This window comes from Haemorhous mexicanus, chromosome 6, assembly GCF_027477595.1.
Source record: "Haemorhous mexicanus isolate bHaeMex1 chromosome 6, bHaeMex1.pri, whole genome shotgun sequence".
Lineage (NCBI taxonomy): Eukaryota > Metazoa > Chordata > Aves > Passeriformes > Fringillidae > Haemorhous > Haemorhous mexicanus.
In genome coordinates this window covers 5,256,237-5,281,905 of record NC_082346.1, presented here as the reverse complement: position 1 = coordinate 5,281,905, position 25,669 = coordinate 5,256,237, and the positions used below count along the sequence as shown (strand labels likewise).

General features: G+C 43.9%; 1 protein-coding gene across 11 annotated transcripts in view; it reads right to left on the bottom strand.

Annotated features, from left to right (window-relative positions):
• Positions 1–22,875, bottom strand: part of MPPED2 (metallophosphoesterase domain containing 2) — a 154,834-nt gene extending 131,959 nt beyond the window's left edge. For 9 of the 11 annotated variants that reach the window (XR_009486788.1, XR_009486790.1, XR_009486789.1 and 6 more), the window contains exons 1-2: positions 22,733–22,875; positions 17,638–17,881 (exon numbers count right to left, since the gene is read on the bottom strand). Coding sequence is in view for 4 of the 11 variants with exons in the window: in XM_059848371.1 (XP_059704354.1) it covers positions 17,638–17,765 (128 nt within the window). In the remaining 7 variants the exon portion in view is untranslated. Of the gene's footprint in view, positions 1–17,637; positions 17,882–18,075; positions 19,272–22,732 lie in introns of those variants that run through there. The other 2 variants (XM_059848368.1, XM_059848372.1) reach the window with 2 other exon arrangements.
• Positions 22,876–25,669: the final 2,794 nt, after the last annotated feature.

Below are 25,669 nucleotides of genomic sequence, written 5' to 3'. Positions count from 1 at the left end.
GCCACAGCCTCAGCACAGGCAAGCTCCAGAGCCCCTGTGGGGCTTTGTGGGGGGTAGGTACCTCCTACAGATTATCTAGATTAGAGGTTTATTTGGATTATAGATTTCTGTAGATTTTTTCATCCTGGAGACCAGTCTTTCACTTTCTATGCAAGTTAATCATGCACAGTCTGCTCTTCCAGACCTTTCTGGCAATGGGCTGCAGGACTCTGGGGGTGTTTGGTGGTCCTGTTCCCCCCTACAGCCCATGCCCATTATGAATCTCATTTGTCATTTGTATTGTGCTTATTTCCAGGGTATTTGTCCCAGAAAAGTTCTGCCCACCTCCACATGGCCCCTGTCTCCAGCCATATCCTGTCCCTTCTCACACTTTGTTATTACCAACAACCTTTGGTTGGCTCCACAGCCAGCTGACCATGGGTGTTTGAGACAAACATTGAGCCCTTCTGGGCTCTGCAGACACTGTCCCACAGTGCAAAATGCACTGGCACTCCTGCATTCCTGCACCAACCCCTGCACCTTCACCACTGTGGCAACACCTGGCAGCTCAGCACCCTGCATGCTCCAAAAGCACTGCAGAAACTCAAGATTCTCTCTGATCCCCCCACAGGTGCTCTCAGGCCCTTCAGGACATAGAAATTATCTCATATTAAAGGAGACAGCCTTGAGTAATCTTGGGAAATTCTTCATGTCCTGCTGGGAAATCACACAGAGGTCTCATGTGGGTTCATTCCACCCTTGGACTTCACACAGTGAACTCTAAAGCAGCTGACACGGCAGGACAGCACAAACCAGCCACTTCACAGCTGTGTCTCCTGAAGGAAGAACCTATGAAACACCAGAACACAACAGGACAACACAACCCAGCCATTTCATAGCTGTGTCTCCTGAAGGAAGCACCTTTGAAGCACAGGACAACACAACCCAGCCACTTCATAGCTGTGTCTAGTGAAGCACCTTTGCAAACCCTCAGGCACACATTAAACACAGGGAATCACAATCTGTGCAGGGATACAGATCAATAACCTCACCTTCCACCACCAGGGCCAACCCCTGCAGATCCCAGTCCCCCTCCTGCTGTGCCTAGCTCCTCCTCCAGGCTGCTGTGTCAGCACAGGGACAGATGGTGACCAGGGCTGGAGAGCTGAACTGGGCACCAAACTCCAGGGATTTCTCTGAATTCCCAACTTTGCTGCACAATACAGGCACGTGGGCTGCTCCAGCTAGCAGCACCACCACCCCCAAACATTCAGGGCAAAAGAGACCTCATAAAAGCTCTCTTCACACACCTCTTGGCATTGTGAGTGCGACAAGGATGGCTGGAAGCACTCAAGCCGTGCTGGATGTTACAAGAGAGCTCAGTCAGAGCAGCCAAAGGCAGCCCTAAGGTGCAGGTCTTTGTGGAATCCCTGTGCAGATCAGATTGCTGGCCCAGAGTTCAACATCACACCCAAGCCTTGACTAGGTGTGCAAGTGTATGATTCCTTTCATCAGTGATTAAGCCATACAAAAAAGGCAAAACTACCACAAGAAAAGAAAAACACAAAAATATTATTTTTTCCATTTTCAGCACTACAGGTCAGGAGAATATTCCATGGCATCTTGCTGTTTCTGCAAGGACAGTGAACACAATCTCAAAAATTTTGATCCCATAGGAAATTGCCACAGAAACTTCCATGCACAGAAGCTGCATTTCACGACTTCAAAACATTTCCCCAGCAACAACTGCAAGCTGGCCTTTCAAATGTGCATGATGGGGCAGTGAAAGGACACAGCATGGAAGTTCTACCCCCTTTACCATTTCCATAAACATTTAAGTCAGGTGCTGCAGAGCAGCATCACTGAAAGCTCCTTCAAGTTTCCTTCCAAGAGGGGTCAGGATCAGCCACCCTCTCACTGAGTGCAGGAAGCAGAAGAATGAGAAGGCAAGTGAAGCTGTCAATACAGGGAATTGCCTGTTTGCCATTCCTCTCTGAAAACACAGGCACCCTCAAAGCCCTTCCCAGGCACTGTGTCACTGCTAACAGCTAATACAGCAGGAAATTTTAAGTCAAATACTGTATTAGCCAAAAGTACAACAAACAAACAGAAAAGCTAATAAACAGCCTTGAATAAAATGAAACCCAGTACAGTTTGTTGATACCATGTGCAGCCTAGGCTACATGCATAATGTAACAGTGCAACGGCTAACAGCAGGCTCACAGAAGATAATTTACACTTGTTTTCGTGGACATGAGGAACTGATCTTTGAAGTTGTCCCTAATGAGATGCTGCTTGGCCCTCACAGCATCCTGAGAGAACGTGCTGGTTTTTTTTTTTCTTCCCTCCCCTGCATTTGGTGTATATTTATGATGCAGAATCCAGAGCTATTTAAATTGCACACGTGCACTGGTGTCCCCTCCCTGTGCCATCTCACAGTGGGGGAAATACCTCCTAAAATGTCTCCACTCAGCTTCAGGCCTTTGCTGTAATTACCCAGCCCACCTTTGCCAAGCACCAGGAGATGCTGGGGGGTTAATGAAGCTGGTTCTTTCTCCCCTGTACTGCTGCCCTCCCGAGCTGATGGAGCTGCCAGGTCAATTGGCAGCTGGATCACACATGGCAGAGGGCACACCCAAAGCACAGGCACAAGGCTCCCCTGAGAAAACACAAGTGCAGCTCTGCAGAGGATTTCAAACACACAGGCAGCAGCATATTGTGAAAAACTTCACAATAACCAACTTCCCCCAGCAGCTACTGTTGTCGTAAAAGAACCACAAAAAACCTATTTTTTTCATCTTGTAGAGAAATCTCCATAACATTAACATGAGAGATTTCTCTCCCTAAGTAAACTTAAAAAAAGACTATTTTAAATGTAGTAAACTAACTATAAATTTTAGGGTTTGTTTCTTTACAATATCAGTAAAAGTTGTAAAGAGAAGAAAGGTACTCTAAAAATCTGGTTTAATTCTTACTTCTTTTTTTTTTTCTTTTAGTTATCAACAGCTTATCTCAGGCTATTTCTGGGTATTTGAGATCATTTATACATTTCTCTACTTCTATTTATTGGTCATCTAATAAAATTTTCTTTATCCCCTTTTAAAATGTTAAGCCTACTTTACCTTTCTCCTAATCCTGTCTTCCTACCTCATAACAAAAAATAAGTAACTAACTAACTAAGTAAACTAACTAAGTAAACTAACTAAGTAAATAAGTAATTAACTAACACTGAAACGCACCACACTCATCAACACGTTAGTTAAAAAATCTCAACATTAAAGAAATCCCGAATTAACAAACCAAAAACCACTACAGTAAGGCAAATAGGAAAAGATTTTTGTTGTGTCCTGTGTGGTCACTGCTCCACCCACCTGTGACAGCCTAAATTTTTTACTCTCTCTTCCATAGCTGTCCCAGGCAGAGCCATCCATATTATTGGCTTCTTGGTTAGCACTGCTTCAGGTCCAAATGTTCAAACTAAGGCAGTTCAAGAAACTTTTTTTATGTTCCATTCAAATGTTTCTTCTACAGCTTTTGGGAGGGTGCTAAAATCAGAATATTATTATATCTATTTTAAATTATTATATTATATTATATTATATTATATTATATTATATTATATTATATTATATTATATTATATTATATTAATTATATCATATTCATAAGATATTATGCATAATATGTTTTATTTTATACCTATTACACTGTATATTATATTATATTATATTTATTATATGTATTATATTGATGTTATATTGATGTTATATTATATTATGTTGATGTTCTATATTATATAAATAGTATAATGTATTTATTTATTATATTATATATCTATATTATATTATATTATATTATATTATATTATATTATATTATATTATATTATATTATATTATATTACATAGGTGTTATATGTTATGTTATATATTAAATGTTATGTTATATGTTATGTTTTACTTTGGCTATACCATGAGAGAATTGACATTTAAATTCTTAAATTTCTGCCTTTTTCTGTTTGGAAAATAGAGAGGGAAAAAAGAGAAGATCCCTGAATTCTTGGAGCACACCTGCCAGCACTGTCTGTGCTCTATGAATACAGAGCATGCTGCTTAGGATTAGGTGACTCAGAGGACACTTAGCAGGATGCTTGATTTTTCATTTAGAGCTCATTATCTAATAACACACTAAACAAACAGAAATTCTACCCCAGTGACAGCCATTTGGTGCCTGAAAAAAACCAAAAACAACCCCACAAAACCCAAGAAAATATTCTTCTTTAATTCCTATAAAGACCCTCTTGCTCAGCATGACCGTGCTTCCATGCAAACAACTACAAGGCATAAGTCTGGAAGTTCAAAATCTAAAAAACCCTTTTTGTTAGGAAAATAATGAAACACGTACAAAGACACAAAAGACAGATTCCAACACAGCAATATATATCATATATATATATATATATATATATATATATATATATATATAAAAATCACACTGGTGCACTTCATGCTAGGGCAGGAAACTCATGTACAGACAGTAAAATTGTAATAAATAAATATGGCTATATGTCCAAGGTGTGATAAGAGCTTCACCTCAGGCCAACAGCTTATCTCAGGTTATTTCTGGGTATTTGAGATCATTTATACATTTCTCTACTTCCATTTATTGGTCATCTCCAGTACATTCCTCCTGTATTTTATGATGTAAGTGTCTGGACCCAAAGAAATGGCACTGTGTCTTTACAGACAGATATACAGAAAATTGCCATGTCTTATTCCAAATCTTCTACAGGACCCCATTTAATTTGAACTAATTAATAAGAACTAATAATTTAATTTGAACTAATTAATAAAAAAAACCCGTCTATCAACTTCCTGGCTCCAGGAGCTTCAGTTCATACCTTTTAACTCTCCACTGAATGAATGGTTCACAAGAGGTTTTCTCATGCCCTGGAATGACATCTGTAAAAGCTGCTGAGAGGAACCTCTCTGAAACTAGTGACAGCATAAAATGATGGTATCAACAGACTCTCAAGGAAGCCAGGTGATCCAAAATTCATTTTCAACCTCAATTAATATTTTTCTCTTGACAATCAAGACCGGATGCAAGGATTCTTTTCAGGAAAATAAGCTCTGTAATAATGATATCTAAAATGAACAAGCCAGAAGCCAAAACCAAATCCCCCCAAATTCAGACCATTGTAATTCCTCCAGACCAGGCATTTCCTCCCTGTCCCCACTCAAAGAAAATGAAGCCTTCATTCTATATGCACACATTTTTAAACCAACCTGTCTTCTCCAAGGCACAGAGGTGGTGGTGGCAGATAACCAACAAGAAATGAAAAGTCCCTGCATTAAAAGTCTGTGTTTTGTGCCAAAGATGTGCCAGGTTCTGAGAGGAGCAGTGTGTGTGTGTGATCCTGCCATTAAGGCAGCAGCCACGCAGAGCAGCTGAGCAGAACAGCACCAAAGGTCACAATGAAGATAAAAAAAGGGGGAAAAAAAAATCATATACCACCCCTAGCATTACCATCAGCATTTTAATTCTCTGAGGGTGTCTGAAATTCCTACTACAGCATTTGATCTGTGCAGTCTCATTATGCATTTGTAGGAGAAAAACCGTCCTCAGAACTTGATACAAACAATTAAATTAACCTCCAAAACATCTAACAAGTCACAATATGAATAATAAATCTCTCTCAAAAATCCAAAGAGGGTACATAGGTGGACACTTTCAAGGTACAGAATAGTGTTGAGGACAGAACAAAATTAATTCTTCTTGCAAACATCCCTGTTTAACAAACCAGGTGATAAAAAAATCAAACCAATGTCAAGAGAGATATTATCAAAATGAAACAATTACATATACAAATTTTCAAGTAATTCAAAGATTACACCCAGGTTATATATAATTTTTTTCATATATGATTGTTTATTTAGTTTGAATTTATTCGCTGCTTTGCACCAAGAGGAAATGTGAATGCCTGGATGATTTTAAATTTACAAAATAAACACAGCACAAAGACGAAATTTCCCTCTTCCTTAATATCTGCCAATTACCATAATCTTACATGCACACTGCTAACAGCCAGAGAAAATAAGTCCTTGAAAGAATCATTGCTTAAAATTGAGGGAGCTGCCTAATCTGGCATTTTTAAGTGGCAGGTCCTGTCCCACTGGAAGCAGTAATGATGTCACTAATCACTGCATTTCACAAGTATAGGACAAGGCTCCTATTTATTAAATATGCTGGCTGACATGAAATTTTAATTCTGAACATTATTTTCCCCAAAACTACTACCTCACCATTCACAGGAAAGCAAATAACCCATTGCTAATGCTCACTACTGGCCAAAAGTGGCTTTAAGAAAGGAGGAAGCCTGGAGTAATTAAAAAGTAATGACTTTTTTCTTTGTGCTCCCTGAATGAGAGGAGCAGGAGGGAAGATGGACTGGACTGGCATCTTCTCCTTCCCATCAACTGATGGAATAGGCAAACATTGAGGAGTAATGTGCTGACCTTCCTGCTCACAGCCACTACACTCAATCCCTTATCCCAGGGAAATTGTAAACGTGGTAAATACAAGTTTGCTGCCTTACAGCTCCATCAGAGCCAGCGCCTCCATCTCACACACTCCTTCCTCCTGCCCTCCCCCAGCCTCTCTCCATCTGCTGCCCCCCTGGGAAGGGAGAGCTCCCCTTAATGGCTGTGTGCTTTTAAGTCTAATGTGCTGGATATAAGTTAATGCCCACTGCAGTAAGTGGAGACTCTGCTGCAAGGAAGCCTCTGGTGCTGTTTTTTTCAACATCCAGCAGAATTCTCTGTTGCCCTAATGTCAGCCAGGGTGCAAGGAAGAGAGGGTCTGGGAATATGAAATCCACAACCTGTGACAAAAGCAAATCTTGAAAGATACTGCACTGCACAGTAATTTAAATAATCTTTTAGGGAAGACAGGAGACACTTGGGATTTTTTTTTTTTTTTTTGTCACTCCCCTCCACATGATTTAAATTTAGAAAATATGCCCACTATAAAATAGGGCACATAAAAATAAGGGCAAGCATCTCTCTGTCAGTGGAGAACACAGGTGAACTTGGCTGGCAGCAGAAATAAAAAGGGCCTGATCTATCAGCTATGAAGAGGACAACTGTGTTTGGGGGTGATGAATTCTGGATGATGGGCTGCTCTGCAGCCATGCTCTGCCCCACTCAGAAAGCTGCAGCACTGCCCATGGCCCAGCCCTGTGTACCAGGAGCAGCAGATCCTGCAGCATTCACAGAATCACAGGATAATGAGGTTGGAAGAGACCTCTAAGATCATCGAGTCCAACCTGTGTCCTAACACCTCAACTAGACCATAGCACCAAGTGCCATGTCCAGTCTTTTTTTAAACACATCCAGAGATGGTGATTCTACCACCTCCCTGGGAAGAGCATTCCAGTACTTTATTATTCTTTTGTTGAAAAATTTCTTCCTAATATCCAACCTGTACCTTCCCTGATGTAGCTGGAGACTGTGTCCTCTGGTTCTGTCAGTGCTGCCCAGTGGAAGAGACCGACCCCACCTGTTTGCAACCTCCCTTCAGGAAGGTGTAGAGAGCAACAAGGTCACCTCTGAGCCTCCTCTTCTCCAGGCTAAACAGCCACAGCTCCTTCAAATGTTCCCAGCCCCTCTCCAGCCTCGTTGCCTCCTCTCGATATGCTCAAGCATCTCAAGATCCTTCCCAAACTGAGGGACCAGAACTGGACACAGCACTCAGGGTTTGGCCTCACCAGTACCCAGCACAGGGGAAGACTGACCTCCCTGCTCCTGCTGGCCACACCATTCCTGATCCAGGCCAGGAGCCACTGTCCTGCTTGGCCACCAGGTCACACTGCTGGCTCATGTTTCACTGGCTGTGGACCAGCACTCCCAGGTCCCTTTGTGCCTGGGCACTGTCCAGCCACACTGTCCCAGCTTGTAGAGTTGTAGGGGATTTTTGTGGCCAAAATGTGGAACTGGACACTTAGACTGATTAAACTTCATGCTGTTGGACTCTGCCCATCCATCCAACTGATCTAAGTCTCTCTGCAGAGCCCTCCTTTCTTCCAATAGATCAATATCCAGCCCCAGGGCTGGGGGAACCTCCAGCTTTATCGAGGTTATGACCAGGCTTTATGGCCAACTCTTCAGGAAATAAATAAAGTCACTGCAATGCCAGGTACCTAAACTTTATTATTTGGAACCCAGACTTGCTGTTTTCTGCCTCAACCACTTCGTACTGCTCCAGGAACATTACTGGGTGTAAGATTATCCTACCCTAGCTTTTGGTCTGAAAAAGGCAGCAAAATAAAAACCATTAAATGGAGTCTAGTCTCATTTACAAGAGGACAGAATTGGTTTGACTTCAGTGTTTTAAATACACACACATTCGCTGGTTTTTTTTATGCCATCTTAACTTGCCATATTTTTTTTTTTAAATATTTTGGGTAAACATTTTTGAACATTTAAATTCAATTTTTTTTTAGCATTTAACCAAATGTTATGTTAAATGCCATGTTTTTTTAACCAAAACATATTGGTTTCTATTGTGGTGGACCTGGCAGTGCTAGATAAATGGCTGGAGTTGTTAAACCCAGTCTCAGCAAATCCATAATTCAGTCACAGCTTCCTCCTAATTAAAAACAACCACACAGTAACACAAAACTCAGCTACAAACTGCAACCTGCATGGCCCACACCAAAACTGAAAGGAAATGGGTAAGACTTGAATTTCCAAATCCCAGCAAACAAGCTGGATCTCCTGAAGTAGCTGCCATGAGCTCTGTGCATGCAGCCTCCTCTGCACTGCTCTGATGCTCACTCACACCACAGAGAAGAGCTCAGAGCCACTCTCAGGCCCTCTGCAAGCAGGAACAACCTCCTCAAGGCCATAAAACTGCAGCTGCATGTGCCAAGTATGAGTCAAACCACTGGAAACAAGAAGTCATTGCTCCAAGGACCAAAACTCACAGCTTGCTGGAAAACCCACTCCTAGGGACTCAGGAAATGATGAATTGTGCCGGGAATTATTTCCCCATGCAGGACAGAGGGGATTACCTGCCCACCCAGCAGGTAATGCTGGGCTCTGCCTTCCCAGCAGCAGCTTCACAAGCTCACTGCCCAGAGACGCTCTGATGACATCCAGAGATGTTTTAGAGGTATGTCCCTGCCTCACTTTACTTCTGCTGGGCCTAAAAGCATTTATTTTATCAAGCTACACCATGGCATGCTACAGAATTCAAAAGCAAGCTGTTCAAGCGTTCCTTTGACAAGGAGACACACTAGCCCTCCATTTCTGAATTTTTCCATGATGTTAGGCAACTGATTCCAAAATTAAGCCACCTCTGGGAGCTCAGGATCAGAAATGTAAACTCAAAAAATTACCATGCCAACAGTGAGTACCAAAAAAATCAACATCCACAACAAACACTTGATCACTTCTGAAATAAACTTCTTGCACCACTAAACTTCTTGCATCAAACATAAGCATATAAAAATTTAACATGTAACACAGACATATAAATTCACATTGTTTACAGGGCTTTCCTTCTGCTTATGGGTCAAACAAAAAAATTCCAGCAAGGGTTTGCAAAAGAAAAGAGTCAGATGTGTGATGGGTAGGTAGCTGCAGCACATTGCTTGGAATAGCCATGTGTCACAGCAAAGGGAACAGGCTCCCTCATCACTGCTGCCAGGGCAGAGCAGCTTCATCCTGCCACTGGGAGAAAACCATGAGCCAGAAATTCTCCAGTGGGATTTGCAGAGTGGGGCCTGCAGACTTATTTGTTAGCTCTCTGTTTGGAAATCCACCCTCTAGAAGTTGTTTCACAGGACAGATTGTGTCTCACCCTTCAAACACTAAATAAAAGCAAGAATCTGCTCCAATTCTGCAAGAATAATTCCACAACAATATCCCTACTGCCTTGGTATTTAAAAAAAAAAAAAGAAATTCACAAGTTTCCAGGGACAGCACAACATCCTGATTGCAACACATTTCCATCTTTTTTGCTAAACTGCTTCACAGCAGAGAGTTTCCTGGGTGAGCACAAGGTACTGTGGCAGGAGCCCCTGCTGCACAAAGCATTCCTGGCCACATCCCACCACACTTCTCCCAAAAGGTTTTTGGGAGACACACACACTTTTGTGGGCTATACATGAACTTGGAAGTGCAACTCAGATGTGTCTCAGTGTGACTAAATGAACCCTACAGTCAACACCACAGAGGAGAGTCAGATCATGTAAAGAAAATTTCCTCTTGTAGTGCTCAGCTACTGAGTGGGGCCTTACAGATAAAGTGTTTGTGACCTGAAGGCTGCTCTGCAGGATTAATGCCGCACAAAAGAACACCAACACACAAAAAAACTTCTCTTCTCTCCCTCTCAGGGTTTAGCATCAGCAGCCAGGCTGACTCCACAAGGTGTTTTAGCAGCACATTTTCATCAATGAAAAACCTTCCTCAGTCTTATTTCTGCACCAAAGGTGAACAACCAGCCCCTTCCTCGTCTCCCTGCCCACTGGTGGATCCATGAGCACACTCTTCATGACAGGGATTTCAGCAGACACAAACAGCTTGCTTGCTGGCATTTGGAAATTCAAGTCTCACCCATTTATTTTCAGTTTTGATGGGGTTGCAGTGAAGGTTGCAACTTTCAGGTGGTGTGTTGTAGCTGAAGTTTTGTGCGGCTGTTCTAAATTAGGAAGAAGCTGTGACTGAATTATGGATTTGTTGAGGCTGGATTATCAACTCCAGCCATTAATCTAGCACTGCCAGGCCCACAATATAAACCAGTATGTTAAATGCTACAGATATTTAAAAAAAATAAAAAATATCTGGCAAGTTAAGATCACACTAAGCCAGGCCCCTGGCTGCCCCTGTGACCCTCCACTGGTGAGGCTACACCAGGAGAGAGATCACTGGAAGTAGCTCATTGGAAAAAAAACCACAAAACAAAACCAAAACAAAACAAAAATCCAACAAAACCAAAATCCCCATCCCACTAGAAGGACATTTATATCCTGGACTGTTCTTGGGGGTCTTTGTGGTCAAGATGACCCCGAGATGTGTCAGAGTCTCTTTTCCCAGCCTAGTCTCTTTTCTCAGCTCAGCAGCCTAAGAAGGAGTCAGGATTCTTCTGTTCTAGTTCTCAAGGTTGTTTATTTTCTGTTATCTGTAACATTCTTTTCCTGACCTGCTGAGGTCTGTCCAGCAGGTCAGTCAGTGGCACACTGCCTGCCTTCAGGGTGGTGTTGTCTTTTTATACTAAAAACTACGAGTACTTTATTTACAATTATTTTCTAATACTTATGTTAGAGGGTTTGTCTCTACTTTAAACTAATCTAAAAGTGCCACCATCACTCAGAAGATGAAGGACAAGAAGGAGAAAGAAGGACAAGTCACACCCAAATTCTTCCATCTTGGGACTTCGAGCCCCCATTCTAAAAACTCTAAAAATCTACTTTTCACTCTGTGACAAACTAACTATTGTTCTACTTAAACTTTCATGGCTTGTAAATCCTCATATAAGGTTGGTAATTTTTTCTATGGGTCAAAATCAAAGTCAGAGGGGTCTTGGGTCAGAGTCTCTGAGCCCCCTGGCAGGGGCTGGAGCCATCCAGGGCAGCCAGAGGATGTCCTGGGTTCTGACAGACTGTCTCAGTTTCCATCCAGCAGCCCCCAAAAGGCTCTGCCAGCTCTCCAGGGGCAGGCAGGAGCAGCAGGTCCAGCCCTGAAACCTCTCCTTGTAGCAGGGATCTCCCCCCTGTGAACTCCAGGGACGGATGGATTGGTTTTGACAGGCACAAACTGCTCTGGCAGCCTGGTCCCCCAGCACAAGAGGGGTTAATCCCCACCTGAAACCAGACCTGCCTTCTGTCTTAGGGCAGGGTGATGTGCCAAGACAGTAATAACAGGGCAATGGTGACAAAAATAAATTATTTTAAACCTGTCCTACGTTTATAGTAATAATAATAATAATATTCGTACTTTTACAGCATTAGCCTTCCAGGGATGTCAGGCCATTTTTTTAAAGGTAGGTTGGTATTATTCCTTTTTACAATGACAAAAAGAAAGGTCAGAAATTTAATCAATTTTTCAAGAGTGCTTAGCACACGATGACTGCACGGTATAAACGCAATACAAGGGGCCTAAATTTGAATTTTAATTACAAAACTGAGCCTTACACCACCACTGTATGAACACCTGCAGTATGCTCCACACTCCAGCATCCCAAATAAGTGTAGCTTCTTCAAAAAATTCTTTTCATTTTACACCGAAAATTTAAGTTTAGAACTTGGGTGCTGCTTAGATTTTTGCACAAGTAACCTTGAACAGTGTGAAAATCAGTGAGATGGCAGAGATCTTCACTCACACAGATGTGCACAGGCACCAGTAAGAGCTTTCTTAATGGCTAAACCTGCTCCAAGGTGAGCTGAGCATGAGCCAGGACCCCAGGAAAAAATCCCTGCTTGAAGTACACTCATTCAAAGTGCTCCTGTTCCCACAACTTAAATGTCACTGGATTGTTTCAAAAACTATTATATATTTATAATAAATAAATATTTATTATAGTTTATATATAATATACATATTATATATAATACAAATATGTATATATTTATATGTTATTATTTATATGCATATAAAATTTTATAATATTGATTGTAAAATTCTATAATTAATAAAAAATTATAATAAATATATGTATAGTAAATGTGTATTTTATATTTATTTACGTAATAAGAAATAACTATTTATTTCTTTGGAAAAATCAGTAGTGAAAAGAAACTTGAATGGTAAGCTGTGTATGTTTTTGCAAAAAAATTTTATATATTTATATATAAAAGATATATATTATATCTATTTTATATATTTATATATAAAATATATATTTATACATTATTGCATTTTATATTTATATACATATTATATATAATGCATACCTATTTTTATATATATTATAACACTATATATATTTAAAAAATATATATATAGTGTTATTAATGACCAGACCAACAATTTCCAGCAAAACTACAGCAACTTTCTCACACCAGGAGCAGCTGAAACAGCCCTGCCCAGCCAGTCACGCAGGTACAGCTGACTTCTGTAAGACTGAATCTCTTTTTCTCTCAACCAGTAACATTACATGCACCAGCTCCACTTTTCTGTAAATGTCAAATGAGTTCATATTTTGCTAATGCCAAATATCACACAGCTCACATGAAACAAAAATCCAGGCTGCTGCAAATCAAGTCCATGATTTCCCACTAATCTCAGGGGGAGTTTATAAAGCCCATTAAATGCAGGATGGTTTGCCCAAGAAAAGAAAAGGAAAAAAAAAACAAAACAAAACAAAAAACAAACAAAAAAAAACAAAAAAAAAAAAACCAAACCAAGATCCTCTCTTGTCAAGGTTAGTAGTCTAATAAGATTCTAACAATGTAAGGTTTCATCACAGCTGAAAGTTTTGCCCTCTATTATCAAACAGCTGTGGTTTTATTTTTTTACTATTATATTCTGATTTGAAACCAAAATTTTTAACCAAAATTCTGATTTTAAGGAAGTTGCAGCATTTAAGTTTAAAATTATTTAAAATTTTGTCACTGTACCCTACTTTGAAGTTTCAGGTGATAGATGATAGATAGATAGACAGACAGATAGATAGATATACATATATAGATATATAGATATATAGATATAGATATATATTTATGGATATATATACACGTATTTATATATATACATTTACACACAGACATTTACATACTTTATTCAACCAGACATATATTTCTACCATGGTTTTATATTTCTATAAAACCATGCTTATATTCTTTAAAATAAGAATATTCACGGGGATTGCTCTAGTACAGAAAAGGCAGTAAAATTATATAGTTACAGCTTGAAAAATGTATCTCCAGGTATGAATAAACTTATTTAGAGGACTTTTGCTCTGGCACAGAAACTCCTACCTTTCTCACTCCCCTATTCTTGAATTTAAACCATAACAAAGCGTGAACATGCATTCAAACTACCCCAAAAAAGAAGCCACCACTATTCCAAAAGGCTCAGCCTACAGCTATTTTATTATTTTATCTTCACAAAATTCCCTCATCCTCAGCAGACAGGCCTGTCCAAAGGGGCATTTCCCATAATAGAAACACCAGGTTTATTTTACTCTTCTCCTTTTTTTTCCCCCCTGCAATTGAATGAGGTGTTGTACCTAAACAGGAAGATTTTTCTGTCTGGTTGAAAACTAAGGAAGGAGTTTTTCATTTGGATTTGTCCCCAGGCTGCACCCTGGTATTGTTGGTACCACTGCTAGCAGCCCCAGACAGAATATTTAAAAAGTCTAAACAGGCTTAAAAGCTGGTTAAGTTTAAAAAATAAACAGACACCTAAAAAACCCCTCAAACATACTCTTATACACCTAAGGAGCAAGAAGCACTTCCCTCTTTAAGTCACAATTCTTGCCAAAAAATTTGAAAGTATGAAAACTTTCAAAAGAATAATAATCAACATGAAGCACAGAGAAGCGTGTTGCAGGTGTTACAATTTTAATCTCTGTATTATAGCTATTTATTTTTTGCAGCTGCCCTTGAAAGCAGGGAACTAAGATGATGCTGTTAATTAAAACTAAACACTAAGTGGACAAAGCAATCAAATACAAGCACTTTGTAACAGTCTAAGTAACTAAGAGTTACAGTCTAAATGTAAGTTAGAGTCCAACTGTAACTAAGTAACTGAAAGCTGTGGGTGGGAGCATCGCTTCAAGACGACAAAATAATATTTAAGGTTACATCCCTTTATGCAAAACAATTGTGCAGCAAAAATTGCCTTTGGAATACCTGTTCAAACATTAATTGGCAGAGAAATTAAGTGAAATTAAATGAAATTAAATGGTTGGACAAACTGATTCAAAAGTTACACAGACAAAGCTGCTGTTGCTGCCAGCCCAAGCAAAGGGATCTGTAATAAACACTCTGTTGTTAACTGACACTATGCTTAAACAAATTGACTAAGGAGTATAAAAAATACTTATAAAGATAATAGAACTCTATCCCAGCTGATTGAACTACATGGAAGGCACAAAATAAAAGTGGCAGAAGGAGCCCAGAACATGTGAAGTGGCAAAGCAGTGCCAGGAGTGCCTTACTCCCCAGATTTATGCTGGTGATATTCCATGGGTTCTCCTTGGCTCTCTGTAAAATCAGAGTTAGGCCCAAAGGATACAGGACCTTGTAAATGGCTCAGTGTAGGCCAAGAAACCAATTCTCACCTTTGTACAGCATATCCATGAAGAAATTACTTCTAAAACCAATATTTCCTTTAGCAAAGAACACTGTCCTTAAGCAGCATCCAGCTCCTGATCTGTGTCCTGGAGCAATAGATTGCCCCACTGTTCACATACATGGCACAAAACTCAGCCCCTATCTTGCTCCACTCATTTCTCTTCATCCCATGATTTTTAAAATAAATTTTTCACTAGAGAATAGATCCTCTTTAAACTCCCTCTTAAGAAAAAAATAAATTAAAAAAAAAAAAAAAACACAAGAAAAAGAAACCAACAAACCACACAGATGCATTACTTTAAAAGACAGCAACAAAGAAAAGCAGACTGTAAAACAAAATCAAATCAATCCTGGCAGCTGCAGCAATGTAGCACTAACAGAGCCAGAACAGGGTAAAAAGATCGTGGTTTCTTTGTTAATACTGCTTTTACCAATTTTCTGTTAAGATTTCTCACTTGATGACAACCTCTTTCAGATGAACACACAAAACTTCCATTACAATTCATTAAGAAGCCAAATAAAGGCTCCATCTGAGGCCACCACATAATCCAGTCCTCCCCCCAGCAACAATTCTGTTCTCACATGACACAAACCTTCAGCACACCCAGATCTTCACTTCCTTGCTGTCCTCTGCCCACCTGGTGGAGGATCCCCTCTCTCCTTTCTCAACAAGTTCTCTAAAATCTGTCATTTGCTGTCCAGACCTGCACCTGAACTCAGCTCCTGCACTGGAACATTTCTGTCTCTGCTTCCACTGGCAACCTGAGACCAATTCATTGCCAGTTTTTCGAAATTTTGATCTTCCTTTCATTTGCCACACCCTCCACTGGACCCAAATTTCTGATTTTAAGAAAGTTGTAATATTTAAGTTAAAAATTATTTCAAATTCTGTCAGTACTTTGAAGTTTCAGTGTTTATTTCAACCACAGAGTTTTTCCCAAACAAGTATCTTTCACGACATCCATCAAGTTAGTATCATTTAACACTATCACTTAGAGGAGTGCCTGTATTTTTGTGAGGTTTTTAAACAAAGCATGACCAATTTTTACAGTGTTGAACACCACACTTAGTCCTAAATTCAGCTCCCACTGAAGTCAATAGCCACACGAAGGGGTTCTTTAAAAGTGCTTTCTGATTTTCTTTTGTTTGCTTTGAATTCGTTCTCAAAATAAGATTTGTACTTAACGTCAGTCAGAAGCCCAGCCTGGAGTGCAAAGCACGCAACAGAAATTTGCTGGCAAAAGGTCTGAAAAGTGAATCGAGAAGCGGAAATGTTTCTAAAAATCAAAGTTAGATTATCAGCGTGGTAGTAACAAATCAAATGTAATTAATGGGGAGTTCTCCACCTTGAAAAGTGAATGCAGGACAGACACTCACTCCTCAGCATCCTTCCCAAAGTTGCCTTTAGGAACATTGTAACCACATGAAATCCTATTAGAAGGTGCTGAACTCCTACATTGTGACTCTTCCGGCAGTCTTCTACATAACAAAAATGCAATGAAGTACCATACAACTTTCCCCCCTTATTATGCAAAATCCTTATCAAATTCAATAGTGTGACATGGTTCAAAATCCTGCCTAACAATGGCTCGCAGGATGTCCAGGGATGTCGGCTTTGTTTTAGTTTCACGTGCTTTTCAGTCTATTAATGCTAAGAGAAAAAGAATCTTCGCGTAAATAACCGATAAAGATCAAAACTCCACTAAACAATGGGAAGGAAATTCAGAGTTGGAACCGGTGCTTTGCCGAGCGAGCAGCCCTTTGTGCCCAGGTGCCGACCCTGGGTGCCACAGTAGCCAGGAATAAGGAGGTGAGGGTAGGAGGAACCTCCAGCTCCCCTCTCTCCACGGTGTTCCCTGGGCTCGGGCCAGGGCTGGAGTTTGCAGGGAGGTGTTGGAAGGGTTTGCAGCTCCCCGGAGGAGCCGCGGGGCAGCCCCGGCTCCTTTGTGCGGCAGGTTGCGGGTGGAATGTGGAATGCGACACACGTTCCGCTCGCAACCGGGAGGACAAAGGATTCACTGATCGGGGGGGACAATTAGTCCCAATTAGGCCTATTTCGCAGCTGAGTGTAAGCGCTGGGGGAAGGGAGCTTAAATCTTACAGCAATGGGTCCCTCAGGCGAGTGAAAGCGACATCAGTGAAGTGACAAGCTTGAGTCCCACCGAGGTGGTGGCACCGAGCACCTCCCTCCAGGAGAGGATGGAGCGCGGCTCCTCAGCCCTCGCACACAGCGGGTCCAAAACCCGCTAACGATTCTTTCTCTCAGCTCCCGTGGCTAACCAAGGCAATTTCCCCGTTTTGCAGCCCCTCGTGGAGCAGCAGTCCCGGTGTCAGGCACACAGCAGGCAGGAATACTCACATGTGCACGTGGGGAGGCTGGAAGCGGCTCTGGTTGATGTTGTAGTGCGTGAACGCCTGCGTTGGGTTGGAGCTGTACTCATCCACCGTTATGGTAACTTTGCCTTGTGAAGGAATTCCATGAGCCATCCTTCCTCCTTATGGACATGAGCCAGCTCACAGCTTCCCAAGGCCAGGGACAGGGCAGGGCATTGTGCTCCGGGCAGATCCCAACTCCCAGCAGCTCCGCATCAACTCCGTGACCTCTGCCAGGAGAGACAGACAGCACACGCTGCTGTGAGCCACGAGATGTAAACACACACTGACCTACTGCTCCAAGCTCTCCCGACTTCCATTCACATTTGAGACCTACTCAGATTTGAGACCTTTTTCTGTATTCCTGATGTACCCATCACACCTCTCCACACGTTACTACTCACTTTGGTTTTTTTTTAATTACCTCATCATCCAACTCCATCATCATTAGACACGTCCAAAGGATGAATGCCTAAAGTAAGGGTTTATCTTCAGGGGGTGGGGGAAGGGGGAATAAAATATCTGTGTTAAAAGCTCCGGTTAAACACTCCCCATTTCTTATCCTCGATTTTAAATAACATCTCCTGTTAATTGCAACCACGAAAAACTCACAAGGGGACCCAGCTTCCTGAAGGACAAAAGACTTTCCACAAATATGCAGACTTGTTTTCAAGCCGCTGCTGTGACTTTGGAACAGTAACAGCTGAGAAACTTACAAGAAACTGACGTAAAGAACACGTTACAATTGCACAGCAAAAGGCACACCCAAATAACTTTGAATCGAGGTATCCGAGTGCCCAGAGAAAGGCGAGTATGGAGGCAATATTAACAAAATATCCATATTACAGCTCACTAGCAGTGAAACTGGTTTGGACTCACTGTTAGAAGACAGCAACGATTTATCTGATTTTAGCCTGATTTTATGCATAAACATTTCTGCGTAAGAATGAAAGAAAGAGGTTCTTCCCTCTCTCTGCATCCCTGTCTTTGGAGTCTTCAGAGCGCTCTTAAACACACTTTGAGTTAGGCCTGGATGTGTACCGTGATATCAGCACAAGCCAAGAGCCAGGACCTCCCAAACACGCTCCGCTGAGCTTCCTGAGCAAAATCCGAGCTTGGATTTCTATGGTAAATAACCTGAGGAGACCTCAGCTGCTTCCCTTCAGAGGGGCTCTGTGGAAATGGATCAGCCCATGTTGGAAGGATAGTTTCAAGACGAGCAGCTCTGTAAAAGGCCCATTTAGAGGCAGGTCCTCAGCTGGGACACACTGTGCCAGCAGCAAGGACTTGGGTGAAATCACCACTCTCAGAACCCACTGAAATTCCTCCCTGCAGCTGCCACATGCAAGAGTGGACTTTCCCTGTCTGGAGTGCATTTCACGAAAGTAAATCCTTGCTTACTGGGAAGACAAAGGGATGGGAAAGAGAAGAGCCCTGAGCATCCAACCAAGCAATATTTTTCCAGTGCAATTTCCCTGGGCTTCCCTAGCTCCCAGATAAAAATGTGTTTGCCATGTGTATCGCTGAGCATTTGAAATCTTTGATTTGTATTCAAAATATATTTTTAATACAAAGACTAATTTCCAGTTTGGCATGAGGCACGATGAAAACGCTCTACAAATGGCAGATGGCTTGCTATAGGCCATTTATTTTACTATTTTACCACCTCAGGCCTATGTAGGCTTCCATATGTTGGTTGGGTTGAGACATTCTGCAACCTTCATTCTAGTAACTGGATTCGAACCTTCATCTTCTTCAGCATTGGAAAGGACAAAAAAGCAAAAAGAAAAAATTAAAAGAAAAAAAAAAATAAGAAGATGAAATGAAAAGGAAAAGCAGCAATTTCAAAGCTGTCACTAGAGATGGCAGAGCATTGTAACTGTGGTCACAGCCGGGCCCTCCCTGTGAGACCTCTCTCATGAGAACAAGGTTTCAGCAGTAAAACCCAGCAAGGGTGAGCTTTGCTGGAACATATCTTTGCTGCACTAGATGCAATGGAAGATGCTGCAAGAACTGCTCACACAACGTAGTGGTTACCACGCCAAGTTTGCAGCTGTTTCCTGAATTTCCTTTACAACAATTATATTTCGGTGTTGTTTTGCATAACAGTAAAACACAACACCTGCTTCAAACTGCGGTCCTGTTCCAAGCGCTGCAATTCTTTTGAGATAGAAACTATCTCAAAAGAGTGAGAAACAGCAGAGCAGCATAATTGCCCTGCACTGAGAAGTAAATACAAATGAAAACATCTTCCTGCCAGAGAAATGACTGTCATTAACAAGACAGGCCATCAGAGCTCCCAAGAAAAAAAAATACAGTTTTTCTTTTACACTGCAAGAACTTTGGAGCCTTCATATGCTAAGAAGTAGTGTGAAAATTACATGCATAATGTTATTTTTTCCGCAATTAAAAGCAACAATATAAAACAAAGCAATAAACCAACAACAAAAATATGCTTGGGCTTTCAAAAAAGCTAAATGACACTGTTTTCAACAACCCAGCATAAGAAAGGTCAGAACATTAAATTTCATATTATAGTTCACTCATGGAAGAAAAATCTAATTTGCTCATGAGAATGAATTATACATAAAGATAATAGGCATTTTTTACAATGTTTGTAACAGTCCATGTTACAGAAAGAAATTATAACTAACTGGCATAAAACAAATGATAAGAGGACACTTAAAAAGCTGTATTAAATACTTTTAAGTTGACTCTCAGTCAGATTGTAAGTGCATAAGCTGCAATTGCTTCCCATTGTTCTAATCTTTAATCTTAAAAATAAATCTGTACTTAAATTGAGACAAATCTAAAGAAAGCATCCTTTTAAAATTAAATTCAACAACAAATGCTAGACTGGGGGTAAAAAAAAAATGAATTATAATTTGAAGCTGACTAGTGTGTCAATTCTCTTTATTTCTGTTTAATACTCCATAGAGTACTACAGCTCAACTATCAGAAGCATCTAATTATTACCTTCTTTACTGTGAACGTCTCTGAAGAAAACGGAAGAAAGAAGCTGAACACTTCAAAACTTTAAAACAAATGTATCACAGGCCCAAAATTAAAAAAAAAAAAAATTAAAAGAGACTTCTTCAAATCGCTACCATTCTTCTTTCTCCAACTATGAGCACTACTTGAAGATTACAAACAAAAAATAAAAGTTGGATTATCTTCCCATCTATCAAGGAAAACAACGCGTAATATCTCCTGCACCTTTCGAGGCAGTTTTAAGAATGGCTATATTAAAAACCCAAATGATGCTTTTTCAGCATGTTGCCTTTTCCCAGCTACAGGCTGTTATCCTTTCGCAGCGTGTATTTGTAGGAAGACAGGAGATGTGCCATTGTACACTCTGCCCAGCCTTACAGGTATAAACCGGCGCTTTTTCGGAACAGGGCTGGCCCAAGTGTGCGTGCAGCTAATTGTAAACCTGTACACTGCCGCTCTGTCAAAAAACTGCCACGAAATCTGCCCAGCTAAGTCAATTTCAATGTAGCCTTACATCGCACAGAGAGCCACTCACACGAGCCCTGCCTATGCGCACGCGAAAAAACCATTTCTCCAAATAAAATATTTACGCCTTCCTCATCTGAATTTCAAAAATTCGCCTCTGGCTGGGCTCGGTTTGTAGCAGAAAACGCTGAAAGGCAGGAGCCGGGAAGGGTTAACCCCGTGTCAACACCTTCTGGTGCTTCGTGCGCTATCCCGGCGCTGTTACACCGACACGGCACGCTGCAGCCGCCCGGGGCCGCGCCTCGGCCCCCGGAGCGCTCCCGGCCCCACGGGACCCGCCACCGGTCCCCGAGATGCTGCGCTGCAGTTTGCCTACAACTCCGCGCTCCCGCTACCCACAGAGTCCGGCGGAGGCACCGGGGAGCCGGACCCCGACTCTCGCCCGCCCCGTTCCCCCGCCGCCGACTCCCGGTACCTGGGCCCCCGGCCTCTCCCCACCTCCGCCCGCCCGCCGCCGGCTCCCGGGCCGCCCCGGCCGCGGCCCCGCGGGGCGCCGGGCTCGCCCCCCGGTGATTGATGGCTCCGGGTGGCCAATGGCTCCGGCGCGGCCCCGTCCCGGCGTGTGCTGCAGCCCCAGTCCCGCGCCCCCTGCCCTGCCCCCGCCCCGCGGCACCGGGGGGCATTTCTGCCCCGTCTGCGCCCTACGTGCCGCGCCGCACAAAGTTCGCATCGCCGCCGTCCCCGCAGTGCCACGCACCCAAAGGGCTGCGGGGGGAGGATGCTCGGCTCGGGGGAGGGATGTCATGAACTCCACAGCAGCCGCGGGCGAGCGCGGCGGGGCCGGGCGGGGGGTGATGCCCGCCGCTTTTTATTGCGGCCGTGCCTACCCCCGCACCGCGGCCCCAACCCCTCCGAAGGCTCCAAGTGTCTGAGGCCTCCGGGATCAGGGTTTCAGAGCGGCTTCTCTGCCGGCGAAAGGGCGAGAGGCAACTCCGCCGGGGAGCCAACCCGCCTTTCCCTCCTTACTTTTGCGGCGTCTTCCCCCCCCCGCACCAATCCCCAGCTCCCTCCGCGCCCGCAGCCCCGTCCCCGCGCCCGCCGGACTGCTCGGCGCTGCGCCCGCCGGCTGCCGCCCGCCCGCTGGCCCCAGCCAGCACAAAGCTCCCCGGCCTACCCTCCCGGCCCCGCCGCCGCAACCCCCGCCCCGACCCCGCACGCCGGCAACGCACGCCGCCCCCGCCCCCGGGCTGCCTCCGGACGGCTGGCGCCCCGCCGCCCCCGCGCCCGGCCGGGCAGCGGCGGAGGGCAGCGGGGGCACGGCCTGGGCAGCAGGGCAGGGCAGCCTCGCTCAGCGCCGCCGACATCGCCGCCTGGGCTGCGGGGAAGCGCCGCCGCCGCCGCACCGACCCGACCCGACCCGGCGGGCTCGGGCGGTCACGGCGGGGGCGCGGGCGGCTGCGCTCATCCCCAGCATTGTTCGCGGGAGGCTGGACCGGCGCCGCCGCCGGAGCTGCCGCCCGCCCCCGCCACTGCCGCCCATGACACGGCACCTCTAACCCGCCGCTTTGTGCGCCGCTGCCCCCGCCGTGCCCCCCTGCTCCCGACACCGGCCCGGGGCCGCTCACCTTCCCTCCGCCGGCTGCCGCTGCGGACGGGTCGGGGATGCCTTCAGCGCGGGCAGCGGGGCCGCTCCATGGGGCTGCGGGGGCGCGGCCGGGGCAGAGCCTGCGCCCGACCCCGCGGCGGCGCCCGGCGGCAGCAGCGGCGGCCCTGGCTCGGCTCCGGCTCCGGCCGGGCTCCGGCTGCGGGAGCGGCAGCGGGGCGGCGGCGAGGGCGGGCGCGGTGCAGTGAGCGGGGCTGCCACTGGGGTCAGGGAGCAGGCACCAGGAAACACGGCGGCCACGGCGCTGCTCGCTCACACACACACACACAGACACACACACACAGAGACACGCACGGCTCCTCCCGCTGCCTCGCACTTCACCCCCCCGGGCAGGGAGGGAGCGAGCGAGCGAGCGCTGCTGCATTTCCCAAGTGCCGCACAGGCTCCCCGCGCTGGCGCACGGCTCTCTCAGCCAGGGTCACAGAGCCGGAGCCCCCCGGGACCCCCTTTCTTCCAAGACTCGCTCGCCCAGACACGGCAGGCCCCGCACCACGCATCGCCGAGAGGCTCCGTCCGCTGCCCGCCGACATGAGAAAATAAATAAGTAATAACAGCAACAATTAAAAAAACCCAAATCCTCGGAACGGGTTTTGGCATCTTCAGCCGCACCTTTCTTCAGCGGGTGTTGATGCGGTGCCCTGCTCCTTTGTAGGTAAGCTAACCTCAGCGACCAGAAACACCAGGGTTCGCCTTTCAGGCCGAGCATTGTCTTAGGATAACTGGGGCTTTCCTAAGGAAAAATAAAATCAGGGCTGTGGCTGTTGTTTTTTTCTTTTTCCCTTTTTTTCGCCCCGCTCTCACCCCCGCCAAAATCACAGCAATTGTGTCAACAGCCACAACAGTATCAAAGTAAAGATTCGACGTGTTTGTCCTTTTACTTTCAAGACAGCAAATGGAAAGGAGAGATTTCCAAAAATAAATTACAACGAGGAGAAAGAAGGAAAGAAAGACGCAAGGAAAGAAAGCCACAAGGAGCAAGTTCAAATATTTTTGAATAGTTGAGCAGACAGAAAATAAATAGCAGGCCTCTAATAGTGAGTATAAGTGACCTATATATTTTAAATAAGTAATTTTGACTCTAGCCAGCCCTCAGATATGCATGGCAAGCAGGCAGGTTCTTCTTTGTTGCTGAAAGCCATGAGAAGGGTCTTCTGTATTGCCAGGCAGAAATCCACTGGGATGAACTATCCCGTTTAGAAACATGGCAAACTAAGAAAAATCAACCTGAAAAAGACTAAATGGCATAAGATTTCTTTCCCAAATTTACCCTTTCACTCTGATTTTTTTTACAGTTGTCATTATAACTTTTGAAAGAAGTGAGCTCTGTGAGCCACCACAAGAAAATTCCTGTTTCAGACAAAAAGGCCCACAGATGAGTCGTCCTCCTGACCAAATCAAAGCAACACTTCCAGGGAAACTCTTCCTGGAATGGAGTCTGCACAAGTATTTTTAGCTGGCTTCCTGTGACCCAGCTGTAAAACCAGCAATCCAGCATCCCACCCGTGTCCCTGCATTCTGGTAGGAACAGGGAACCCCACCCACCAGGGAAACTGATGCACTCAGCACCAGGAAAAACCTTCTGCTCTGCTGTGGGTCGGATGCCTTGCCCAGTCCACTTCACAAATTCTCCTGCTGGGACTATCCAGAGAGAGAGATAAGCAGCTGAGGGAAAAAAGAGAACAGGAGAGCTCCCCTGGTCCCAGGGACACGAAGGGGGAGGTGACAGGGAACAGGCTTGACCCCGAACCTGCTGCATCCCTTCTCCACACTCACAGCACAAGGACTTCTCCTGTTCTGTCTTTACACATCTGGAGCCCCTGGCACTAGAAAAGGAGCTCCTAGCACAGAGAAACAGGGAAGAAACCTGGATAGAGGACTGGAATTAGGAAGCTCACAGACCTTCTCTCTTGTAGCCGGTGAGAATTCAGATATTTCCCCTGGCACTGAGGTGAGCACTTCTCTGCCTCATAGTCCTCACACACAGCAAGCCCAGTGGTCTCAAAGTTCCTGCTATTTGGGTTTTGCTTGGGTGAATGCAGAGTGAGACCTGCTTCTAAGGTCACACCTTTTTCGCAATAATATCTGCTCAGCAACAGCAGCAAGCTTTAACACAGTCATCAGGAGCATTTTTGTTCATATATGACTTTACAAACTCTGAAACATTTTCTGCTAAGGGCACCCAGCAGAATTTTTCCCTCTCACAAACTGCTTGTTTTCAGTATGCTTTCCAAAGAGGTACTCACCTGAGAAACATGCTGGCTCCAGAGTTGCTATAGGAAGGAAAACATATATTACTTAAACTGATTAAAGGGAAGGAGTAGAGTTTTTCTGAGGGAAGGAGTAGAATCTTGCTGCCTTTCTTCACTAATTCACAAGGGCAGCATCAAAATGCAAGCACACAAAAATAAAATATCTATATTGTGGCTGGAACATGTATTTGTTAACAAACACATGACAAGAGGATTTTAGAGATAAATTCAGAAACCTCAAAAAGTTAATGAAATGCTTGAGTGTCACAGAACTGATTTTTCTAGCTGGGTGAAATTCAAAACAGTGAACAAACAGCTTTTCTTTCCCTGAATACTGCCTATTAATGATAGTGAAAGGTATGTTATACATGAAACTTTAGTTCTGTTCAGAGTTGGCACTGGATTTTGGTTTTTTTTGTCTGTACAAATCCAAAGTGATTATCATCAAATGCACAGATTCGGGAGATGCATGTTGAAAATTATAAAACAGTACAGAATCCAAAAAAGCACACCGATTCTTCACAATCTATTATGTCATCTTTAATACATTTCACAGGTATGACTGCCTCCAGTTTCTGCCAAGCACAAGACAGAGCTAACAGCTTATGAGACACACACAGGGTACTTCAGACACCCTCAACCACAGACAC